At 36.5% G+C, this 23473-nt stretch overlaps 2 protein-coding genes across 2 annotated transcripts in view; one reads left to right on the plus strand and one right to left on the minus strand.

The window, feature by feature from the left end:
- Positions 1-8545, plus strand: part of LOC125178247 — a 13485-nt gene extending 4940 nt beyond the window's left edge. Inside the window, exons 3-8 of the mRNA XM_047881545.1 lie at positions 964-1056; positions 1979-2135; positions 2975-3030; positions 3258-3647; positions 4217-4305; positions 4682-8545. Coding sequence (XP_047737501.1) covers positions 964-1056; positions 1979-2135; positions 2975-3030; positions 3258-3647; positions 4217-4305; positions 4682-7034 — 3138 coding nt within the window. The 3' untranslated portion in view covers positions 7035-8545. The remainder of the gene's footprint in view (positions 1-963; positions 1057-1978; positions 2136-2974; positions 3031-3257; positions 3648-4216; positions 4306-4681) is intronic.
- A 4872-nt stretch (positions 8546-13417) lies between these two features.
- Positions 13418-16447, minus strand: LOC125178248. Its single transcript, XM_047881546.1, has 4 exons — positions 16137-16447; positions 15303-15413; positions 14040-14243; positions 13418-13647 (listed from the first exon to the last, which is right to left on the minus strand). The coding sequence occupies exons 1-4, from the start codon at positions 16426-16428 to the stop codon at positions 13418-13420; spliced, it is 837 nt and encodes a 278-aa protein (XP_047737502.1). The 5' UTR covers positions 16429-16447.
- Between the last annotated feature and the right edge of the window lie 7026 nt (positions 16448-23473).

Raw genomic sequence — 23473 nt, forward strand, 5'->3', positions numbered from 1 at the left:
TAGTCACTGTTTCGTACGGTATCTAGTCACTGTTTCGTACGGTATCTAGTCACTGTTTCGTACGGTATCTAGTCACTGTTTCGTAAGGTATCTAGTCGCTGTTTCGTAAGGTATCTAGTCGCTGTTTCGTAAGGTATCTAGTCGCCATGCAGCGTCCGTCTGCCATTGCAACTTGAGTGAAGTTCCCGGCGCTGGCGCTGCAGTGTGCATTATTACTTCTTATATTGAATTAAAGTAACGTAAAGAGAAGACAAACAGACACGCGTAATTGAATTTCCTAAGACGCCTTGAGTCAAAACTCGAAAAATATTTTTCTCTGGAGCTAGAGTTCAACTCTGGAAAGTTTCATAGCTGAGGCCTTACCATTTGATGTCTCCCTAGATGCCACGAGTGTCCACAACGATGCCAATATGGAATTTTAATTGTAACTTTTAATGTAAGTTTTGCCCTCATATTATTTTATAAAGTTGAAAACATAAATTGGCTATAAATTTTGCAAAAATAAATTGTGAAAATCCATTTATGTAAAATACAGAGCCTTAATTATGACCCGCGACGATCTTAAGAACTTGATTCTTCTTTTTTGTTTTGTTATGATAAAATTCAATAAAAAGGAAACTTTTAACATCCAAGCCAGAGTCACGTCATCCGAGCAAGATATTATCTGATCACTCAAGGACATAACTGTCAAATATGCAGCGATGTGGTTCTGTTTTTTTGATGCAAACTTATTTCCGGATCTCATAATGGGACCTCGATCAATATGTGTTAGCGTGACCCGTTCATATTAAGGATAACTCTTTTAAACGCGATGTCCAGCCTCCCATTATTGCCGAGTCTGGGCACCATATATAAACAAGACCATGTTTCTGGTCTATGGAAATAAGCCTATAGAAATAAGCCTAAGAAGTTAGAGATACAAATAATGCCAGGATAGACTGAGATTTTTAAAAAACATTTCAGTGTGTGATCTGCGTGAACGCGAAGGCGACGATGCAGACGTTCCCGTGCGGCCATCGCGTCGTGTGCAGGAAATGTTTTGTTAAAACAATCCAGGTAAATGAAATAATTAAATACCTGATGAAATAGATATTGATTATGGTATTCGTAAGATAAGTTTATTTAACCTAAAAATTGCGGTAATTGGTAACTGCGGTTAGGTCTGACAAAATTTGTTTTGGTGACATTTTTCTCCTTCTATGAGGAATAAGAGGCTTAATAATTCATTGTTAAATGGGAAAGAAACCACATCGTTCACAAGACGGTGTGACCAGGTCAAGTGTTGACCTTGAAATGTACGATATTGATAATAAATTTACGGAACTGATCATGAAATTTACGGTAGTGACCGTAAAATTTACGGCATTGACCTTACAATACACGGCTTTGACCGTAAAATGAACTATGTTGACCACAAAATGTACTGTGTTCCCGTCGTAAAATTTACGGTAATGGCCGAAAAATTTACAGTAATGGCCGTAAAATCTACGGTAATGACCGTAAAATTTACGGCATTGACCTTACAATACACGGCTTTGACCGTAAAATTTACTGTATTGATCGCACAATTTACTGTGTTCCCAGGACAATTTATCGTAATTATTATCCTTGGTATTATTATTGTCCGTAATATTATTTATTATTATTGTTCATCGTAAATATTGTTATTATCGTACAATTTACTGTGTTCCCCGGACAATTTACGGTTATTATCGTAAAATTTACGGTAATGACCGTAAAATTTACGGTATTGACCGCACAATTTACTGTGTTCCCAGGAAAATTTACGGATTTTATAGTAAAATTTACGGTGTTTACCGCAAAATTTACGGTTATTATCGTAAAATTTACGGTGTTGACCGCACAATTTACGGTTTTTATCGTAAAATTTACGGTGTTGACCGCACAATTTACGGATTTTATCGTAAAATTTATAGTGTTTCCCGCCGACAGTACGCGTGATCGTATCGTTCTTCAGGTTGCAGTATCGCAGCGTCAGTTGCCTCTGCGCTGCGTCGTCTGTAGGGCGAAANCCTCAGGTTGCAGTATCGCAGCGTCAGCTGCCTCTGCGCTGCGTCGTCTGCAGGGCGAAGATCCTGCGTCTGCGGCAGTCGACTTCAGGCATCCCGTCGTCTGTGAGTCAGTTCTGTCTGGGAGACAGGCGGCAAGACAGGCGAAGAGACAGAGCGGATTCACTGCCAGCCTCTCAATCCCTCCATTCATTTTCTTCCGTTAATTCTGTTTTGTCTGGTGAGGCATGAGAAACATCAATTGTATTATAAGAGTTTGGTTTTATTTAGTGATATGTTATTGAAGGAATAAAATTAGAGAATAAAATATCTGTGTTGTTTGGATGTTCAACTTTTCTATTTTATATTACCTCGATGAAGGCTAGGGTGATATATACTAATAATATAGTAATATACGGATGTCAGCTTTGTTTAGGCCATGTTGGCCTGTTGCCTGATTCTTAACTACTCGATAAATTTGAGGATTTCGACCGTAATTTTTACAACTAGCTGCAAGTATCGAACCTCAAACTCACTCTCCCAATATTGTGATCGTAACCACACCGAACTCAAGTATTAAAAATTCTTTCTGTCTTTGATTTGAAATACCTCAAAAACTAACATTGTTATGAAATAATACATAAAATTTTTGAGATAATAAATAATTAATACTTCTCGCAGCAGGCGCGATCGACCATAATTTTACAATTAGCTTCAGGTATCGAACCTCCAACTCACTCACTCAATACCCTGATCGCAACCACACTGAACTCAAATATTAAAAAATACTTTCTGTCTTTGATTTAAAATGCCTCGAAAACTAACATTGTTATGAAATAATGCATTGAAGCTTTGAGATAATAAATAACTAATTATTCGACTTAAAATACCTCAAAAACTAACATTGTTATGAAATAATACATAAAATCTTTGATATAATAAATAACTTATAAATGCTACTGCAGCAGGTTCCTGTAGCGACGGCGAAGCCGGCCGCGTCCGCACCCCCCGCCCCCCCGCGGTGAGTCACCCTCCGCCATCTTGCCGCGTCATGCGTGACGTGTTATTGAATATTAATTTACTGATTTATACGAATAAAAGTGATTAGCGAGTAATTATTGAATTGAAGCGGATTAGTGATGATTCCGCTACGTATCTAATATCATTACCTTGTCGCAAAATTATAAATGTTTGAATTATTATTATTATTATTATTATATTTTTTTTATTATTAATAACTATTTTCAGATTCCCGGGAAGAGGTCCATCAAAACAATTCCGTCCCCATTGGGATTACCGTCCCAGCCTGTTTCTTCTCAGCCCGCCATCTTGTCCCCTCCTGCAAGCTCGGGCCTGCACCTTGGTCCCCTCAGTTCCCGTGGGCCCCTCAGTCCCCGAGGGCCCCTCAGTCCCCGGGGTCCTCTCAGTCCCCGTGGGCCCCTCAGTCCCTGTGGGCCCCTCAGTCCCTCTGGGCCCTCTCGGAGACTGGGGACGTCTCTGCACGTCGTATCACGATACCCCCACGACCCCAGACTGCCAGAGACGTTACGACGTCACGGTTACTACATCGCTGAGCCCATGCCACTGGGCGCCAGAAATATTAGAGTTCATATTAGAGAGAATAAAATTGCACCGCAGGTAAGGGTTAGAAAAAATATTCTGCGTATTCTGACTAAAGACGCAGCTATTTAGTCAGAAAAATTAATGGTATCATTTTGTTTATATAGTGAAAAACTTTTTTAAAAGTATTTATTTTCCAATTAAATCACGAGCAAAAGCTCGTAGATGAACAAACTTTCGCTCAATTTTTAGTGAGTTCAATTTGTTTCCTAGTTTGCTTCTATTTAACTCTACGGTAAAAGTGACCCACATTCAACTATCTTCTGCTATGCAAAAGTATTTCAATACCTTTACTTTATAGACACTAATTGTCGATTATTTTCGTATTTCTGACTAAATTGCGCATCATGAATGAATTAAATTCCATACTATAATGTATAATGTCAATTATAAGGCGGAATTAATCGATGATGAGTTTTGACATCCTTAAAATTATACTACCAAACATCATTTGTATAAACAAGTATTAACATTTAAGATTTTTCAGAAATTTTCACCAGGTAGTAGGGGTTATTTGCGTTCAACGTGCATCAAATAAAATTTTACTTCATGCATGTAATTAACTGAATTTTTTTTGTGCAATGCAGGAAGGTATCGCGCGACTGCCAACCATCACCGAGTGCTCTGAGGTGACGTCAGACAGGCAGACTGACAGACGCTCTGTCATACGGTTGAGGTAAGATGGATGTGAAAATACATATTTTTTTATTTTAAATGCTGAACAAATAATCAGGCATTTATCTTTTTAAATACAAGTGTTACCAGGTCATTACGCTTATTCATTCATATTCAGGAACGAAGTTTAAGAAATTACTTTATTTAATTATTTTTTGAAGTGTAGACGATAGTGCATTCATGAGCTTAATACAATGATCGCTGAACCCAACTGATATCGTTAGATACATAAGAATCATGGCTGCTAAACACGCTACACTCCGCACATTTAAGAGATAAACTTTCTTCATGCGGCTTTGATTATGGAAAAATAGTTCTAGATATTGATAAGCTTAACGTTCTTTAACTTGTCTAGTCTGAAACATTTTCTCTTGCAGGGGCGCTCAGCGGCTACTATCTCAGCTGGAGCTTCCCTCTGACATTTGCCCACCCTCCCCACTTTCATCTTCCCCCACTGCATCATTCTTGTCGTTGTCTTCCCAATCATCATCATCCTCTCTTTCCCTTTCTTCGTCATCGTTATCTTCCTTCAAGTCTTCTCTTGCATCCCCTTTCCCGCCTAACAGTGGGGGATCTTCCCCCCGTATTCCGTCCCTCACTCCTCACACTCCTCCGTCCTCGCCAAATTCCCCGTCGGAGAGAGTAAATGAGTCATCACCTCGATGTTACTTCCAGCTACTCCCCAAACCCGGGGAAGCAGCACGTCGAAACGAAGATAGCGATGACAGTGATAATGGAAGTGATGGTGAACAAGTTGATTGTGAGGAACATTATTGTTGTTCATCATTTTCTAAGCGCGACGACTCGCAAGATGGAATAGGTTTTTACCGAAAAATATCAGAGTATGAAGAAGATCACGGAGGTTGTTCATGGAACGATCAGGCAAGGTGTGAGGGAGAAACCCCAATGTCAAGTGCAGAACCGGAGGTCGAAATTAAAATATGCCGAGACGAAACCGATGGATCTATTACAACGGTCCATTCAGCTTTAAGATTGAGCAAAAGTACTCCAGTTTATAAATCAAGAGACGCAGCTGTACGAAAAGATGTAGGGTTTTCTAGATTTATGGTTGACCCACCAAAATGCGAACAAACTGGCACGAAAGAAGTCGTTTCTCGTACACGACATGAAATGAAGTACGATCTAATTTTGCCGAAAGACTCTTCTAAAAAAATACCAAGCGACATGAAGGACAAAAAGACCCCTAATAACTGCATTGTAAAGGAAGAGCATGAGAATGATCACGTCACAAAGCATCCTGTGAATTCAAAGGAAACCGGAAATACATTAGCTCCTGCACAGGAAGGCTTGAAATCCAAGGCAAAGAAGTCAACCGCAAAGCCAGGTAAGAAAATTTCTACTTCGACTACTAATGAGGCCAAGCTACCAAGCAAATTCTCGTACAGAGAAAATCCCAAGTACTTTTTCTATAGCTACACAGGCGACAGCTCAACCGAGTTACCTCTCGCTGCTATGGCAAGCAGCAGAAGCAGCTCGAGTTTGAAAACTGCTGCAAAATCTACGGTGTCAAACCGGCCTATGACAAAAAGCGTCTCCACCAAAAGCCTTTCGTCCAAGAACAAGAATTCGTCCAAGATACGTAGTTTGCCGAAGTCATCGTCGAGTTCGTCTCGTCTAGCTAAGAAGTCTAACGGGACGCCCGATGAGACAGTGATTCGACCGGCATCTTCCAGCAAAAGCATCGCAAGTACTTCCTCCAATTGCAGCAGCCGTAGTAGCACTAGTAGATTATCCACCAACAGCTCTGTGTCCTTCAGAAGTGCAGTTTCCTCGCAAAGTGTTTCAAGTTCCTCAAAGTCTACACTCTCTCGCGCGTCCATTGCCCTATCGTCAGCTGAAACTAAGGTTACTAAGTCCATTTCATTTACTGCCAGTTCGTGTCATTCCAGTGCCTGCGATGGTTCATCTTCAACCACAAGTAAGATAAGTAAATCCCTCACGCACACTAAAACGCTGCCAATCACCTCGGAGTCAACCACCGGGAACAAAAAATATTTGTCCTTTCACAGAAGTCAGACAATGTCAAAATCGTCTAGCTCGAAGAAAACCGGCTCAAGTGCGTATACCAATTCTTTGTCTAAACTGGAATCTTTCTTCTGCAAGTCACCTTCCCCTAATTACAATTCGCTTGAGAGTAACTCGCCAGGTTCAAAATACGACCCGTTATCGAGTAGTAAATCTTCCCGAGAAGGATCTCTGAGTCGAGAGTTGGACTTGTCATCCTGCTCCTCATCTTCGGCTTCCACGGCCACTGTTCGGTCCTACAGATCCTTGCTGCCTGCAGGACTTCGGATCGGCCACGAGCCATCAGCACTTCGAGACCGAGAAAACTGTGATGGTCAAAGAATTGGTAACGAAATTCTTAGCTGCTCCCAAGGAGATGGGGTAACGAATTTACATGGGATAGAGAAAACATCGAAGAAAAAGATCCTCCTTGAAGAGACACGTCGCTCTGACATGGATAAAAATGAAGATGTATCCATAAATGTAAGGAAAGAGAGGATAGTACCGCCCTTCAAAGGAGGAAAAAGCAAGTCATCGCGGCTTGGAAGAAGTATAAAAGGTGTCAGTTGGATGGAAGGAGTCAAAGAAGATAATAACAACACTCCAGCAAAAAAAGCCAAGCCCGCAACTGACAATCGGAAAGGTGAAGGAGGATCTCTTCGTGCCAGAGTATTTTCGGGGCGAAATTACTACAGGTTTAAATGAAGATCTTTTTTTAGATGCAGAAATATATTGAAATTTTTAAAGCCGAGAAGTGAAAGACCGAGCAATACTGGTGGAATTATATTTACTATCTTATATATAGTAGAAATGAATGAGTTAGGAAAATATATGGCTGCAATGGGGCACGAAATTCTCAAGAAACTGTGTCCCTGCTCTGAAGGACTGGACTATTACAGTTGTATATGAGAGGAAAAGTTTTTGAAAAGCTTGGACGACTGAAGTTTTTGTTACGTTCGTATATTTGAAAGCGGGGATAAGAAAGTTATGAACTAGCTGTTTTTTTTTCATCTGGGGGTAAAAAAATTATAGTAATTTCAGAAGATGGTATAATCAACTTAAAAGACAACTATGCTAAATCTGAATAATTCGTGCAGGAAGCTAAAATTACGTTCTTTTTAATGTCACCCAATTTGCTTCTGTGTAGTTAGTAAAATAGCTTTTATAGTGGGAATAGCACGAATTTAATCAATAATGGAGAATAAAATAGCTATCCGAAAACTACATGAATATCAGCCATCTTGGGACTGGTATGATGAGCAATATAATGCATACGCACAATGAAGATTGAAGTAAAATGCATGATATCAAAATTTACGGATTAGTTTTTTTGTGGCAGTGTTATCGTTAATGAATGGGAAGTGTTGGTAAAGGAGGAATAATTACAGGTTGTGAACTGTTAACAATTTTAATGTGTGTTATCCGATGGATTGATGTTCGATATTTTGTGCGAGTTCAAAGATGCCAACATAATCAAAAATGAACAGGGCTTCTCTAAATCACAGCAATAACTTGTAATCTTAGCTTTACGGTTACTTGGTGCTGTTGATTATATTTGTTTCTTTGAATGTTCCTCGTGCTTGTTGATCAGTGTAAACATGTTCGGAGCATCAATATCCTTGAGAGAAATCAAACTCTAGAAGACATGTTGCTATATGAACTTTTTTGTCAAAAAAATATATCTTGATCGAAAATTAGTTCGTTTTACTAGGTCTGTTTATCAAATAACTAGGAATCGTGAAGATCACAAATTTGATGCTAGCGTTTTTCTTTAATAATTACCGTTCATCAGACCGATTAAGTGGGATATTAACAACTCAATAAATTAATAGAATCTAAATAGAAAAATTACTAGGGATGTGTTTAACTAAACTAGAGTCAATTGATTTATACAAGGCAGTTCGGAGCAGAGAAGCATTGATTTTGTTCCTCAAGAGGAGAGATATTAAGTTACTAATTTGTTCTATGAAATAATTCTATAAGAATTATGTTTTTATTTATAATTTCATGCGGACGGAGATAGTCAAGTAACGTAGTTGATCAGGAGTATGTGTTGAATTTGTGGAATGCACTGAATTTGGTCTTATTTCGCTCATTACCTATTATTTATATTTTCTGCTGGTATATAACAAATCAGTAGCAGCATCGGATGATTGAGCATGGTCAGATCGAAACTTTAATTATAATTACAATTGCCGAATTATGATTATGCTGAATTCCTAATTATGATTCTTTTTTTGTGAAATTGATACATTTTCGATTAAACTAAATTCATTTTATATGAAAATCAATGGATTTAAAATGGATTTTCGTGAAAAATTGAATATATAGATGTCAAGTGAGAAAGAGTTATTGGTGCAGATATAACTTCCTTGAAAACTTAATATTTCCTATTCCATAAAATACTAATACTAGTTTTTCCTATTCAAAATCAATAAATAATTGTTCCAAATTCAGTGTATTCCAAATATTTCAGCAATTTTTCACGTCCCCGTAGCATCCGTCCTGCCCCGTAGTGCCAAATATGTAGTAATGTTCGATGTGGTGATGCCAAGCCTATATCCACTGTTAGAAAAAAACGGTGAAAAACCACTGGCGTTCTAGTGGCCGGCCGCCCCGTGAAAATAAACTGTTTCGCCGTTTTTATCAGATGTTTTACGGATTTCTAGTGTTAAATTAGAATAAAAATGGTGACACTGTGTTTCTTTTCACGTGCTGACCGGCCACTGAAACGCCGGTAATACCGTTAACGGTAATTTTTCTAACAGTGTATCCACTGTTCGAAAGCTCTCCGTAAAACGGTCTTACTGGCACTTCAATGGCCGGCCGGCGCATAAAAAAGGATCGTGTCGCCGATTTTTCAAAATTTAATACAAGCATCCCGTACCACGTTTGAAAAAAACGTCGAAACGGTTCAATTCACGGGGCGGCCAGTCACTGGAATGACGGTTGCACCGTTTTTTCACGGTTATTTCAAACAGCTTAGAAAGTTGTACAGAAATCTTGAATATTATATGTATTTTCTTCATTCTTACACCCTTATTTATTACTAATTTGTTATGTCTTATTTTACATTCAGTGTCAATTTATATATGGTTCGTTTAATAATGGATTTAGTCTTATAAAATATTAATAAATAATAGGAATCTTGTGAATTCCCTTCCCCTCCTCCCTTAGGAAATGTTCAGGCTGTTGTCTAAATTATTTTCACTCCTCTCATTGTTGTGGGAAATTCCCCTCGTATTGTCCCCCAAAGTGGGAAATTCCCCTTTTATTTTCCCCCAAAGTGGGAAATTCCCCTTTTATTTTTTCGGAGGGTCTAAAATTCAGTTTCAGATCCTTGGAATGAAGGAAGATCCTTGGTAGTCCATCGCTTTCTTGATATCTTTTGATTGAATGAGCCAACAAGTCCATATCATTCATGATATCATTTAGTTGAAGGAGCCAACAAGTTCATCGCATTCAAGATATCCTTTAAATGAAGGAGCCAGCAAGTCCCCCGAGATATCCTCTAATTTTATTGGTATTTTTAATTCCGAGCCTTGGGATTTCCGAAGCAATGCTATGTATCTTGACCTCTGCGATGCTTTTTCAACTTCTTAGAAAGGAAAAATCTATTCAATCTATTTATGCATGACTGAAGTTTAAGTTGGATGTAAATGTCCATCCTCAGGATTTAAAGTAATTGAATAATGATGAAGATGATACAATGCTAAGAATATTTATTTAGCTTTTTGTAATACCAAAAGATAATTTTTTCAGAATTCTAACACATCATTCCACAATTCTTGGCCCCAATGTCTTCTATAAGTTAAGGCTTGACGATTCGACTCCAACGATCTGACCTAAAGTCGGACATTTTATTCTCTTCCACTTCATGACTGTCTAGAATTATTTTAAGTCTGCTTCGTGTACGTAAAACTATGATTTATTTACCTGTATTACTAATAATTTATTATAAGAATAATGTTTGCTGAACTGAGGATAGCTAATTTGTTGTTGTTCTGGAAAATATCACTTTTTATTCCGCTCACTATTACTTCTGTTGTTTCGTCAAGAGTATCATTGAAGTTATTGCCGGAGCGATCATTTTAGGTCCTTCAAATGTGTGTGTTATATTTTTGTCTCTAGGTGGAAATTAGAACATTTCTGAAAAAATACATATATAAATATGTATTTATTAATGCATAAATATTTTATTACGTTCCGTAGACTTTCTTGTGTTTAGTAGGAGCGATTAGAAAGAATAATTGGGATCTTTTTATTTGTCAGTACTCGTATTACTCACTCGCGTCTAACAAGCAAGAGAATCTGTCAATGTCATCTTAAAATTTTGTAACATCCATTCGTTGATTTTGAATTGCGAATTCTCCAGGTAAAATTTATATTTGTATGCTCTTTAGAGGAATAAATGTTTCGCATAGATAAAAGAAAAGTTTTCAGTAGTTAGTTTATTCCTTTTTCCATTTAACCAATTTTTAACTATCTTTCATAAAAATTTAGATGTAATTCATCCAATTTTTTTCGTGCTTCTCAAGTTATTCCATTTCACATCAGTAATTAGAAAGCTGTATCAGTTATTTTCTTCAGCGCATAAAATTTTAAAATCACAAATCACCTAAATAACAAACTTGATGATGTTTATCAGACTTTGATATTTTACAAAAGCTAATCTTGAAGATAACCACGGCTTCTCAGACGCCAATGGATGCCAGGATCCAGGTTGGAAGTAGCTTTCAATTTTCGTGCTTTGTGTTCATAAATTAATTGAAACTCAGTCATGTTTACACGATTTTTCCTACCCTTAGCATCAGATGAAATTTCCACTTTTTGCTAATGTTTCAGATGCTACTTACATCTTTCTTGCTCATCCCTATCCCTAATTCAGACTGTCTAATCGCTCAAAGGACCAACACCTTTTTGAAAATTATAGGCGTGTTATCAGTGGCCGCTTATTTATTGGTGTCGCCATTACCACGTTAATTATTTTCAATTGGGTTGAACGACACCATCCTGTTTTCCCTTCATATTTTGCTTGCAATATAATCAAATTATTTTATCTAAGCAATAATTTGATGCAATTTCAAATCAGTATACCCGGACAAGTTCTGCAATGAGCCTCCCATGATGCATGGGAGGCTCTTTTATAACAATTTAATTACTCAACTTTGAAGAGAGAAATAAATTTTATTGTGTGTGTCCCTCAATTTTAATTGTATTTAAACAAATTCAATTTTGTTTGATATATTTTGCGGATCTAATCAGGTGTTGTACATTTATTTTCACACTATCGCTCAAATAAATTATTTCAAACTCCAGTAATTTTTTAATGAATTATTTACTGCTGTCAAATAATTAGCAAGCAGTTTTATGCTAATACAAAATGAAGGTGAATACAATTTACAGTATCCTTAACAAACAACGATTATGTTTAGATGGTTTAGCTTTTTATGTATGGTTTAGTGTTGAACAATAATTTTAATGCTGAGCTGATGGTGCTGTGATTTCATTTGGAGACATCATTAGCGGAATGCAGCTTCAGGCTCAACCACAAAGTTTATTAGCTGCATGACAGTCGAGTTATAAAAGATATCATTTGTCACCTGTATTCTCATTTACTTATTACTTATTTTAAAAATTAGTATTACTGATTATATATTATTGATATTATTATATTAATTATTTGAAGAAATTATTTGGTAACCAATATTCTTGAAATTAGAAGGTCGCGCTTTAAGGGAAATTTCTCGACTGATCAATTAGATGAACATTAGACGATTAGCGTACAATTCAGAGAATTGATAATATAATTCATAAACACGGAAAAATAAATGCAAGTGAATTAATTAAAAAAATTCATAAGCAATTCATCCTTTATAAGTTAATGTTGTTGACATAAGGGTCAGTTGAAGTTGGTGTTAACCTTAAATTCAATGCTGAGTTTTGAGACGTTATGAAATTGTGTTATTTAGATAAATAGAAACTTTGTCTTTCCATATGTAGTGATGAAAGTGTTGGTAGAAACTAGCAATAATGGTTAAAATACAAGCAAGTAGTACTGAGATGCATTTCTTTATTTTCCAACCCATATCAGTGCTAGATGATGACCGTTTAAATGAATACTGATTTTTAGCACGATTGCACGAAAAATTGGCACGCAAGATTGTGCAATGAGATCTTGAATATCACATATAAATCATAAATTAACAAAAGATTATTGTTCATTTTTTAAACACACTATAATTCTGCTAATTTCTTAGTATTCCAGTATCAGTTCAAGGAAAGAAAAATTGATTAGTGGGTGCGAGGCAATCAAATCAATCAACTTCATGAGAGTTGCACTGCTTACGCGTACATTAAACATCGATGCCATCACGAGCAGCTTAATAGTACAACCATTCTATCGTTTTCATCGTCCTTTGTCTTAAAGGAACAAAGGCAATAAAGGAACAATAAGGAACAATAACCGTAAGAAAAGATGTGTGTAACGACGGCCTCCTCAGCCAATCTACAAACTTTCATTGTTTGCATCAGTAGATGAGCATGTTAGGTTTGGCTATTTTTAGAGGGAAAATTCTAAAATATTTTCCCCATAGTTAAGAGATTTTATAAGCCGCATTGATTAGAAGAAATTTGAGCTTTGATAGCCACAATCTTCTAAATTATACTTTCATGAATTTTTAAAATTTTCACGTTCAGTGTAAATCATCATAACTTTCCATTATTGTGATAAAACTTGAAGCAAAAATTATTTTTAAAGGCAGCACCTTGTATATATTTTCTTTAACGATATTAAAATATGAATAATGACCAAACAAAAAAAGCACATATGGCGATTGTTATTTATTACTACCATTATTTTATTTAGCCTGTTTGTGTATCCCTCCTGCTTTATTTTAGCGCTGAATTCAATTTTTTATGAACAGTTGGTGCGTTCATATGTTATGCATTAATTACACAAACAAATTTCATGTGCGTGCTTTTTTCTTTATCGTTTAAAACATACTGTGGGATACTCCACTTGAGGATTTCTAGTACCGTACAAAGAAGTGAATATTCGTGATTCAGAGCAAATAAACATTAATACTTTAAATATGAATTTCACAGAGCGATTGAGAGGCAAAAGTGCATGCCCGATCCCCCACGATCATCTGGCCTTGGTGAAATATGACGCGCCCACAAAATTCCCCGGGACCGTTATCGGGCTCGTCCGGTCCCCAGTCCCCCTGACCGAAGGTGCCAGGATCCCGACCATTCCGGATGTACTCCCAATTTCCGTTCCAACGGAACAGCCCAATCCAGATTTGGTATTGCGTTCCTGATGAAATATCAAAGGTTAATCAGCTAATTTTTTCAGACATTAGTCTAGTTACAGAACGAATTTGTATGTGGTACGGGCATTAGCTTAGATTCCCAGTATAAATTTCATCATGTTACATGCATTAATATTCAGTGATATTATTATTCAATGGGATCTAGTGATCTGGAACTCACTAACTTAATTATATATAAATTACTTATGATTCCATAATGAATCACAGCCTGACAGCAGATTGAAATAATAGTGTTGACTATAAGAACATTGTTTAGAACAAACTCACCATTGCCGGCCGACGAGCCAACATAGCAATCAAAACAAGTATTCTATTGAAAAATATCGACATTATCAATCAAATAATAATAACTCATGTAATAATCTATATTATTCACCTATATCAGTCTGGACGTAATTGAGAAGTGCTTTCACGTCATTGGGTGTTGCAGGAGACGCTAGGTCACCACCGTACAGTAGACAAAGTCTACGGGCCTCGCACGGCGTGTACGGCTTCAGGTTTAGGAACACGCAGCCATAGCTTGTCATTGTGAACGGACGCTGGCATTTGGTCGCCTTTGGATGAGCTAAGCTTGCCAAGGCTGAGAAAATTAGGAAAGAAAGTAATTGGGGAATTTTTTAATACGCATATTGATTCATTGAGCATTCTGTTGTTTTTTAATCTAAGGTAAATTGATTTAATAAATTTTATGTTAATAAACGGCACAGTATTAACAAAACTGTAATTTTAAACCATGATCATAAGTATTTCATTTTTTAAATATTGTTCAATCGATGTTAAGAAACAGTATCCAGCTATAAAGTATCGAGAATGGAATAGAGTGGAGGAAAATTTTTCATTATTCCCGACGAATTATGCAGTTAATTTAGCGTTTTATAGAAAAGTACACGCCAGGCAGAGGTGGGCAGTAGCGCGCTACATGTAGCGGCCGCTACTAGCGGCAGCTATATTTTCAGTGGCGGTAGCGGTAGCGGCGCTACATTTAAGCAATTGTAGCGGTAGCGGTAGCGCCCGCTACATTTAGAGCATAATCTAATTATTTAATTAATCTAAGGTAAAACAATTGTACGTTATTAAACGTATTCTGTTGTTCTCTAATCTAAGGTAAATTATTGTATTAATTAATCTAATTAATAAATTAATATAATTAAGCAATTAATCTAAGGCAAATAAATTTTACGTTAAGAAACGTCACAGTATTAACGAAACTGTATTTTTAAGCTATAAGCATAACTATTTCATTTTTTAAATAGTGTTCAATCGATGTTAAGAAACAGTATCCAGCGTGTCGCTATAAAGTACCGAGAATGGAATAGAGAGGGAGTACATTTTTTATTATTCCGGACGAATTATGCAGTTAATTTATCGTTTTATGGAAAAGTACACGAAAGGCAGAGGTGGACAGTAGCGCGCTACATGTAGCGGCCGCTACTAACGGCAGCTATATTTTCAGTGGCGGTAGCGGTAGCGGCGCTACATTTAAGCAATTGTAGCGGTAGCGGTAGCGCCCGCTACATTTAGAGCGTGTAGCCGTAGCGGCAGCTACATTTAGAGCATGTAGCGGTAGCAGTAGCGGCCGCTACATTTCAAAGTAGCGCTGCCCAGCTCTGACGACAGGGTTTGTCCTAATTCAACTCACGCAGGCTTCTCATGCCATCAGAAGTACAGACGCGTCGGAAGTTCGCAGGACACACGGCGTCTGCCTCCTGGAAGCCTTTAGTGACCGCCACGCCCGTGGACGAGATGCACACTGAATAAATTTATGCAGGTTTCATTGAAGACCAGAGAGTATTTCTTATGACAATTTTCTTATTGTTTTTCTCTATTCGGTGAATTAGGCTCTTGATGGGAACTGAAAAGTCAAATATCAGGTTTCCAAGGGACATTTTATTGTAATTTTAATTTTACGACGTTTCGAATGCAACTTCATTCCTTATCAAGTAGAAGAAGAAGAGTTTTGCAACGCTTGAATTTATGTATTTTGAACGAAATAAAATTGAAATGTATCCAGCTTTTTCACCCAGCAACCACTAGGTCTTTGGGCCAAAAAAATTTCATTACGTAAATTAAAAAATTCAACTAATTTTGTGGGTAAAGTATAAAATGTCTGCCAAAAGTAAGAAATGCTTAATTCATTTCATTAATCACTGTCACAGTAGTATCATAGTCGTAAATCCATACAAATATAAATTTGAAAATTGTCTGCCAGCAGCATTCTTTTTGGCTACCAGCAAATAACAGCTCATCATCTCATAAAATTTTAGCCTGCTAATCTGCTTTGTCGTAAAATTAAAAATAGCTTTGAGTTGGATCACTATTCGCAATTTTTAAAATACAATCCACCTTATAACTGACTGGAAACGGTAAGCATCAATCATACTTATTATGACGTATCATTGTAAACTTTAATGCAGTTTTATTATTTTCATGAACATAGAGGCACTTACAAAAAAAAAACAAAGTAGGCACTAACCTCGGGATTCGAGACAAACCCAACCAGGAGTTTGCGCTGACCGGACGAGTGAGAGGTTAGAGTTGACCAGCAGACATTCGTTGTCTTTGTAGCAGGCGAGGTTTATTAGGAGGTCGGGGGAACTCCCGAGCAGCCGACATGAAGTTTCTGACAAAGCATAAGTCCGGAGTACCGACCATGGAGGTAGTAAGGTTATGTCCATCTCGAATATCTCCCAAACTCGAGTTTGAAATCCATGTAATTTCGGAATTACCGAGCAGATCAAAAATAACGTCGATCCTGCCAACCACATTGTTGAGCGGCTAGCAATTGAAGATCAAAGCTGAATGGATTTTCTGCAAAGTCTGCAGGAAAGAACAATAAACTCGCTATGAATTTATGGAATAATTAATAATAACATGGAATAATTGCCTGTAATTTAAGAATTTCATGCAATATGACAAAATTAGTCTGTTCAATATCACTTCACGAGTGCTCTCAATGTAATTAAAATAAATGGTCGGTATACTCAGAATTGAGTTTTGAAACACTTAACACGTCGAAATAACTTTTTAATATGATTTAAAAAGGAAGTACATGTAATAAATTCTTTACTGTTCAAAGCTCACAAAGAGCTCAAGCCTAGTCAGAAAAACTAAACATGAAAAAATGAGCAAATAATTTGCATCCGATGAGTTATAATAATTTTAAAGAGAATGAATAAAAACAAGTTTGACTATGACAAGATAGCGAGACCACAGAGGAAGCCAAAGGCCAAGACAGCTTCCAGGTCATCGCCACGGCGCCCATCGAAAGACTGGCCAAAATGTGCCGTCGTCAGCGACTTAATTCCGACACAAAACACGGTCTCCAAGGCCCAACTGACACTCCATTATGATTAACCGGTGTATACTCTTAGCATAGAGTGGAGCAGAGTATTGACTATGATAGCTTAATGAAAATTCGGGTCCGATGATATTGGACTGACACCAATTGTATTGTCACGATTCTGAAACAATTTTCAGATCCTTCTTTCAAATATTTTAATATGTCAATATGATTTAAATACAAGCGTGCGTGTATAACCTAGTGACCAGTTTTTCTTTTTTTTCATCTTTATGATAAATTACTGAAATGAGTTGAAAAATTCAACACAAAACTCGTGGCACTCAAGTACGTGGCACTCGAGAACGTGGCACTCAAGTACGTGTCAATCGAGTACGAGGCACTCGAGTACGTGGCACTCAAGCACGAGGCACTCAAGCACGAGGTACTCAAGTACGTGGCACTCAAGTACGTGGCACTCAAGTACGTGGCACTCGAGTACGTGGCACTCGAGTACGCGGCACTCAATTACGTGGCACTCAAGCACGAGGCACTCAAGCACGAGGTACTCAAGTACGTGGCACTCAAGCACGAGGCACTCGAGTACGTGGCACTCGAGTACGCGCACTCAATTACGTGGCACTCAAGCACGAGGCACTCAAGCACGAGGTACTCAAGCACGAGGTACTCAAGTACGTGGCACTCAAGCACGAGGCACTCGAGTACGTGGCACTCGAGTACGTGGCACTCAAGTACGTGGCACTCAAGTACGTGGCACTCAAGTACGTGGCACTCAAGTACGTGGCACTCAAGCACAATGCACTATACTGACTGAGAGCTCCCTTGGAATTAGTAAAAGTCTGGCAACAAATCATATGGAATTACATTGTGCGTGACTAATAACGTTCAATATCTCTTATGGAAGCTCGCCACGTCCAGTGATAAAACAGAGGAGTAATTTAGTGATTATTCTTAAGAGAGTGTATTAGATGCCCTCGTCTTTTGCTGGAATAAGAAAAAGGTAAATGAATTTTGTTATTCCACGTGTCTTTGCGCGCTCGATTTGATAACCCCGAAAGCTTTGATATTTCGCTTTTGATGTACACATGCCACATATGTAGATCGAAATATAACTTCCACCTTACATTAAAAACCCGCTTGAACTTTTCTAGGATAATCATGTAGCCGAAAAAGACTTTCGGTAACCATATGCTAGATATCATTCAAAATAATCATAATGACCATACTAGAGATATTATGCAATATTTTCAATATGAAAAATATTATTCAATGTATATTGCACTTTCCGTTTAAATAACTACGATAACGTATCTGATCTTTGTGACACTTAAGTAACGTCAGAATATTATTCTGGCTGGATTTCTTCAGAGGACTCCAAGTTAGATCGGCTAGCAGTACAGTAGACCGTAGAAAGCAGATAAATATTTTGTTCTAAGCCGATTAAGTAATAGAAAAAGTCTCCCAATGTTCTACATTAAGTAAAATTTTTCATTGGTATGGGAGAAGAACTTTTTCAGAAACGCACTATTTCAACAATCAAGAGACTCGAGGATCTTCTCTGTGTCATCTATATTGCATTGATAATAAATGCACCTTTGTTTAAATGCAACTCTCTAACGTTTTGGCTGAAGTTGGATAGCTTGCTGTTATGCTTTTTACTGATTTTGTATGGTATTTTTTAATATTTACTGATGTTTATTCATTGGTCGGCCTTTCATAACATTTTAATGAGGTTGAACCGTAGATTAGCGTATTCCCATACGAAATAAAATTCCAAGAATGAAAATTGTTGAAATGTACAAAAAATGGAATAAAATAATGTCTATGTTGAATTACTTGAGAAAATTTTCTGGCTAACCATATTAGAACACTAAAATTATGTGATTTTTGATGAATAAGTATTTATTTGACATGCGTTTCAGTTTGCATTTTTTTCTAAATTTTACTTCATATAGTATAAACGTTAACTCAATACTCACATTTTATTTCTTTTGCGTTGGATTTCTTTTAATATCGCATTTTATTCTTCCTAAGAAAATATCCATAGAACTTGCCTCATCCGGAATCCGTAAAATTTAACTGTGCTTTATATATCTAAGTAACGTGCACCATCCTGCATCCATAAAATGTATATCATTCATTATTTATTCATGTAACTTGCACCATCCGGCATCCATATATGTGTACCATTCATAATATATCCATGCAACTTGCACTATCATATGCATATATTAAAAGCACTTCAATGTCATTGAAATTTATTGCATAATAATAATAATAATAATAAAGCTTAATAGAATAACCTATAATTAAATAATTACAAAACTTTATTGAGAAGTCAAGTGAATCGCATAAATATACTAAAATTAGCCCAGAAAATTCACGATGATAGTTGGAAAAAATATGTTTAAAGCTGGAACAGGAGCACTGACTAATGTGGATTAAAGCAAAGCGAACGTTTGTCGGTGTAAACGAAAATGTGACGGTCGCCTGTGCGTAGATACATTTTTTATTATCATTAAAGTTACCATAGAAACAATGTTATATTTTGGGCATTGTAATCTTGGTATTTAAAAAAATACTTTTAGTATGTGGGATACAGTAGACGCCTGTAAAAAGTTGTAGTGTCGATAGTTTCCAAGAATCTTTCCGATCTGTATTATTAAAATAATTCATCAAATCTTTATCAGTATGAAACTATTTTGCACGTACAATTCCCTGGTAATGCTAAAGAAATGTTTTACTTCGAATAAAGCGAGTCTGCCTTAGTGTTCGATAGGTTGTTGCATATATTAACGCCATAACTGCGAGACAAGAACCAGGCATTCAGAAACTGGCCTTAAGAATACAATTCTAGATAGATTTTTGTTAAGATTTGCTTATGTTTATGGAGTTTTCTTCAACTTTGTGGCAAAATGCTTAGCCTGACAGCAGTGTCACCTTAGTCAAGTCTCCTGATAACATGCGATATATCTATGACAGATCGTAAATGTATCAATGTCAATATATTCACATCTGACTGCACACTTGTATAATCATTGTAATCGTCGGTTCTTCCATGAAATTGTTATTAGCGTGACCGTTGCCTCGCTATATTCATATCGGATGAGCATCACGCTACTATATCATTGTAAATGTCTGGTAAAATTTACAAGGTATATGACAATGGGAACTTTATGAATGTTCGGATCTTGTGGGGCGAGGCAAGTCCCAGCGAATGTCTAATCTATTTGTTAATTATCCGATGAGCAACATTGTAAGTAGACATAGGCCATTCATTTTATATTATTATTGTATAAAAATTATCCTGCAATATCTACGTTGCATTTTTTATTACTGACCTGGTTCCTTAAATTTGATGCAGCACCGTAAATGGTGAGCGTCTGTAACTATGTACCTCATTGCTGTCACTAGTCGGTGTTGATGATGGTCAGTAAAAGAGTTTATGATTTAATGGAATTTTTTTTACAATCATTCGAATTTCAGTCGATCTTATATGTCATTAAACTCGTTTTAAAATACAAGTGGTTATAGATATAATTCTATTGGAATGAATTAAAACAACGAACTCGTTTTGAAACGCAAGTAGTTAACATCTTACACCCAACCGATTAGAGCCACTAAAAAATATTCTCATTTGTAGGAAGTCTTCTTATTACAAAAGACACAAATATGTATAAAAAATTTATTATTGTCGTGAAGTTTCTAGGGTAGTCTTCATATGAGCATAGTATTATGTACCGTAGAGGATGCCAGTAAGTTACTTTGATCGAAAAATATTGACTATCGGCAGAACTGGCTCGACTCTTGCATTGTTAACTACTATTCTCCATTCTCTGTAAGTATCCAGCAATTTACCGCTTTACGTGTGACATTTCATGTATGAATATATCCAGTTATTTCGTTCTTTGTACTTTCTATAGAAGTGTTATCTTGCTTCAAAATATTGCGTTCTTATGAATTAAGGCTCTTAATGAGTCGCTTCGAGTTTGACTTTCAACAGTTATATGCACAGGAATTGCATTTGTCTGCGAAAGTAGTTATTATTTACAAAATATATTGTGCAGTTGTTGGTAGCCGATTCAGTCGTAAAATTATTTCAAAATGCAGAATTAAATAGGAATTAATAATGAAATATTTTTTCCATATCTATCACTACTTAACAATTTTTGAATTTCTAACGACAGAGAAAATAAATCAAATTATACATAAAAAACTGCAAATTATTTTTCAAAACATGACCTATTGATGGTTATACTGGGTTTAATTATTATTTAAATTAACGGTGTTCTAATAACGATATTTGGTATTACGTTGCCGTGAACAACGCACATTCCAGAAACATCGGCATTAAGATTTTACAGCCTTAATATACAAGACTAAGTTATATAAGAAAGCCAATATTATATTTGGAAGCCTATTTGATATAATCTTAAATATAAAATATAATCTCAAATATAATCTTTTAATCAACCATCAACCTATATATAAATATATTTATAATCTTACAATCTTAATCAACCAGCAGTTGATTAAGATTTTATTTGGAAGCCTATTTGATTCGTTGATAGAGATTTGGACCAGCAGTTGATTAAGATTTTGTTTTTCAAGACTTGATTTGTCAGTTGTTCCAAAACTTGATTTCTACGATCAAAAATATAAGAAAGCTTAGTCAAGACTTCAGCTCGCACTATGACATCGGATATATCATAATATTACTTTTATTAATCATCATCAAATATATGAATTATATTCAGTGATGATATTATTCATGTTTAAAACACGGAATAGACAGAATACAATCAATGTCATCAAATTGATAAATCAAATCATAATTAAATACTTCTCAATATCTACATAACAAGTTTAATAGAATAATTAGATACCGTAATATTGAATATATCAATCAAGATAATACATCATCAAATAGATAAATCATATCATAATTAAATATATGTCAATATCTCCATAACAAGTTTAATAGAATAATTAGATACCGTAATGTTGAATAATTAATCAAGTTAATACATCATCAAATAGATAAATCATATCATAACTAAATATTTGTCAATATCTTCATAACAAGTTTAATAGAATAATTAGATACCGTATTATTAAATATATCAATCAAGATATTGCAGTTTCCCTTGACCTGCCACGCCTGAGCGCCGCTCGCGTGACTCGGGGCTGAGTTTCCCCGCACCGCACGATGCCCTGGCACGCACCCCTGCCTGCGCTGCAGCCTCACCCCTGCCTCTCACCTGCCTCACCCCAGCCTCTGACCTGCCTTACCCCAGCCTCTGACATGCCTTACCCCTGCCTCACCCCAGCCTCTATTAAATTAACAGAGAATTATTAACGCTAACATTTACCCAATATGCCATTCGTTAAAATACTGACAGGGATATAATCAACTCTCTTTGAGATAAAGAAATGTTACGATATGCAGACAAAGCCAACTCAGTTGCCAGGATACCTTCAGTATACGTAGGTTCGAGGATTTTTGTCCCATAAATCATGGATGTTACATTATATATTTCAGTTTATATTATTATAGTCAAATTCTACATAATTGTACCAAATAGCGATGCATTTTTGCCCTTTTGTGGGCAATTTTTACCCAGTTAGACCCGGCTGCAACTTCCGTACGAAAGAGTGTCAATATTTGAACAAATGATCCAGTAATTTATGCGTGTGTACAATACGGTCCGAGGGCGCAGTAGAGCGCGGGCAGTTGCAGCAGAAGGGAGGCGTGTCGCTACCTCGCGGTCATGCTTAAGAAAGGCTTTTAAATATCTTAGAATTACGTGATACAATGTCGCGGTCATGCTTAAGAAAGACTTTTAAATATCTCAGAATTACGTGATACAATGTCGCGGTCATGCTTAAGAAAGACCTCCCCACCACAGAGCTACAATAGCGTGGGGAAGCAACCTCAGAAGCACATGCTGTCGCGGGTATTTTGGGGCCTGGGGAACGTATTTTTAGCCCCGCGGGGCCACGGGGCTGTGACGTGGGGACGTGGGGACACACGTGGGGACGTGGGGACACACGTGGGCGACGTGTGACGTGCACGTCTGTCTTCATACATCCGTCCTGTGTTAATCAGCGTCACTTATTTGTATTATTTTATTTTTTACGTTTGTGTTAAAGAGTCGTCCACTATTTTAATTTTGTGCAAACTATTTGATGTTTAACTGTTACTTATTTGATAATAATGTACAACCTTTCAAAAATTAATATACATTTCAAATATAATAAGTATTTGAAATCAATATACATTTCAAATAATATTTCAAAAAATAATAAACAACTTTCTGTATTCAAGAAAAAATAAAAGGTTTATTTTTTCGTTTGCGTTAGTTTACAAACAAAATATACTAAAACTAAAACATCACCATCGTACACACTAATTTTGAGAGGCTGCATATATGTGATTTTAATTGCAATTTAATCAATCCAGTTATTGGCTCCGAGGTCATACTGATTAAATTTAAAATTTGTTATCAGTG

This window comes from Hyalella azteca, unplaced genomic scaffold (genome assembly GCF_000764305.2).
Source record: "Hyalella azteca isolate HAZT.00-mixed unplaced genomic scaffold, Hazt_2.0.2 contig8288, whole genome shotgun sequence".
Taxonomy (NCBI): Eukaryota; Metazoa; Arthropoda; class Malacostraca; order Amphipoda; family Hyalellidae; genus Hyalella; species Hyalella azteca.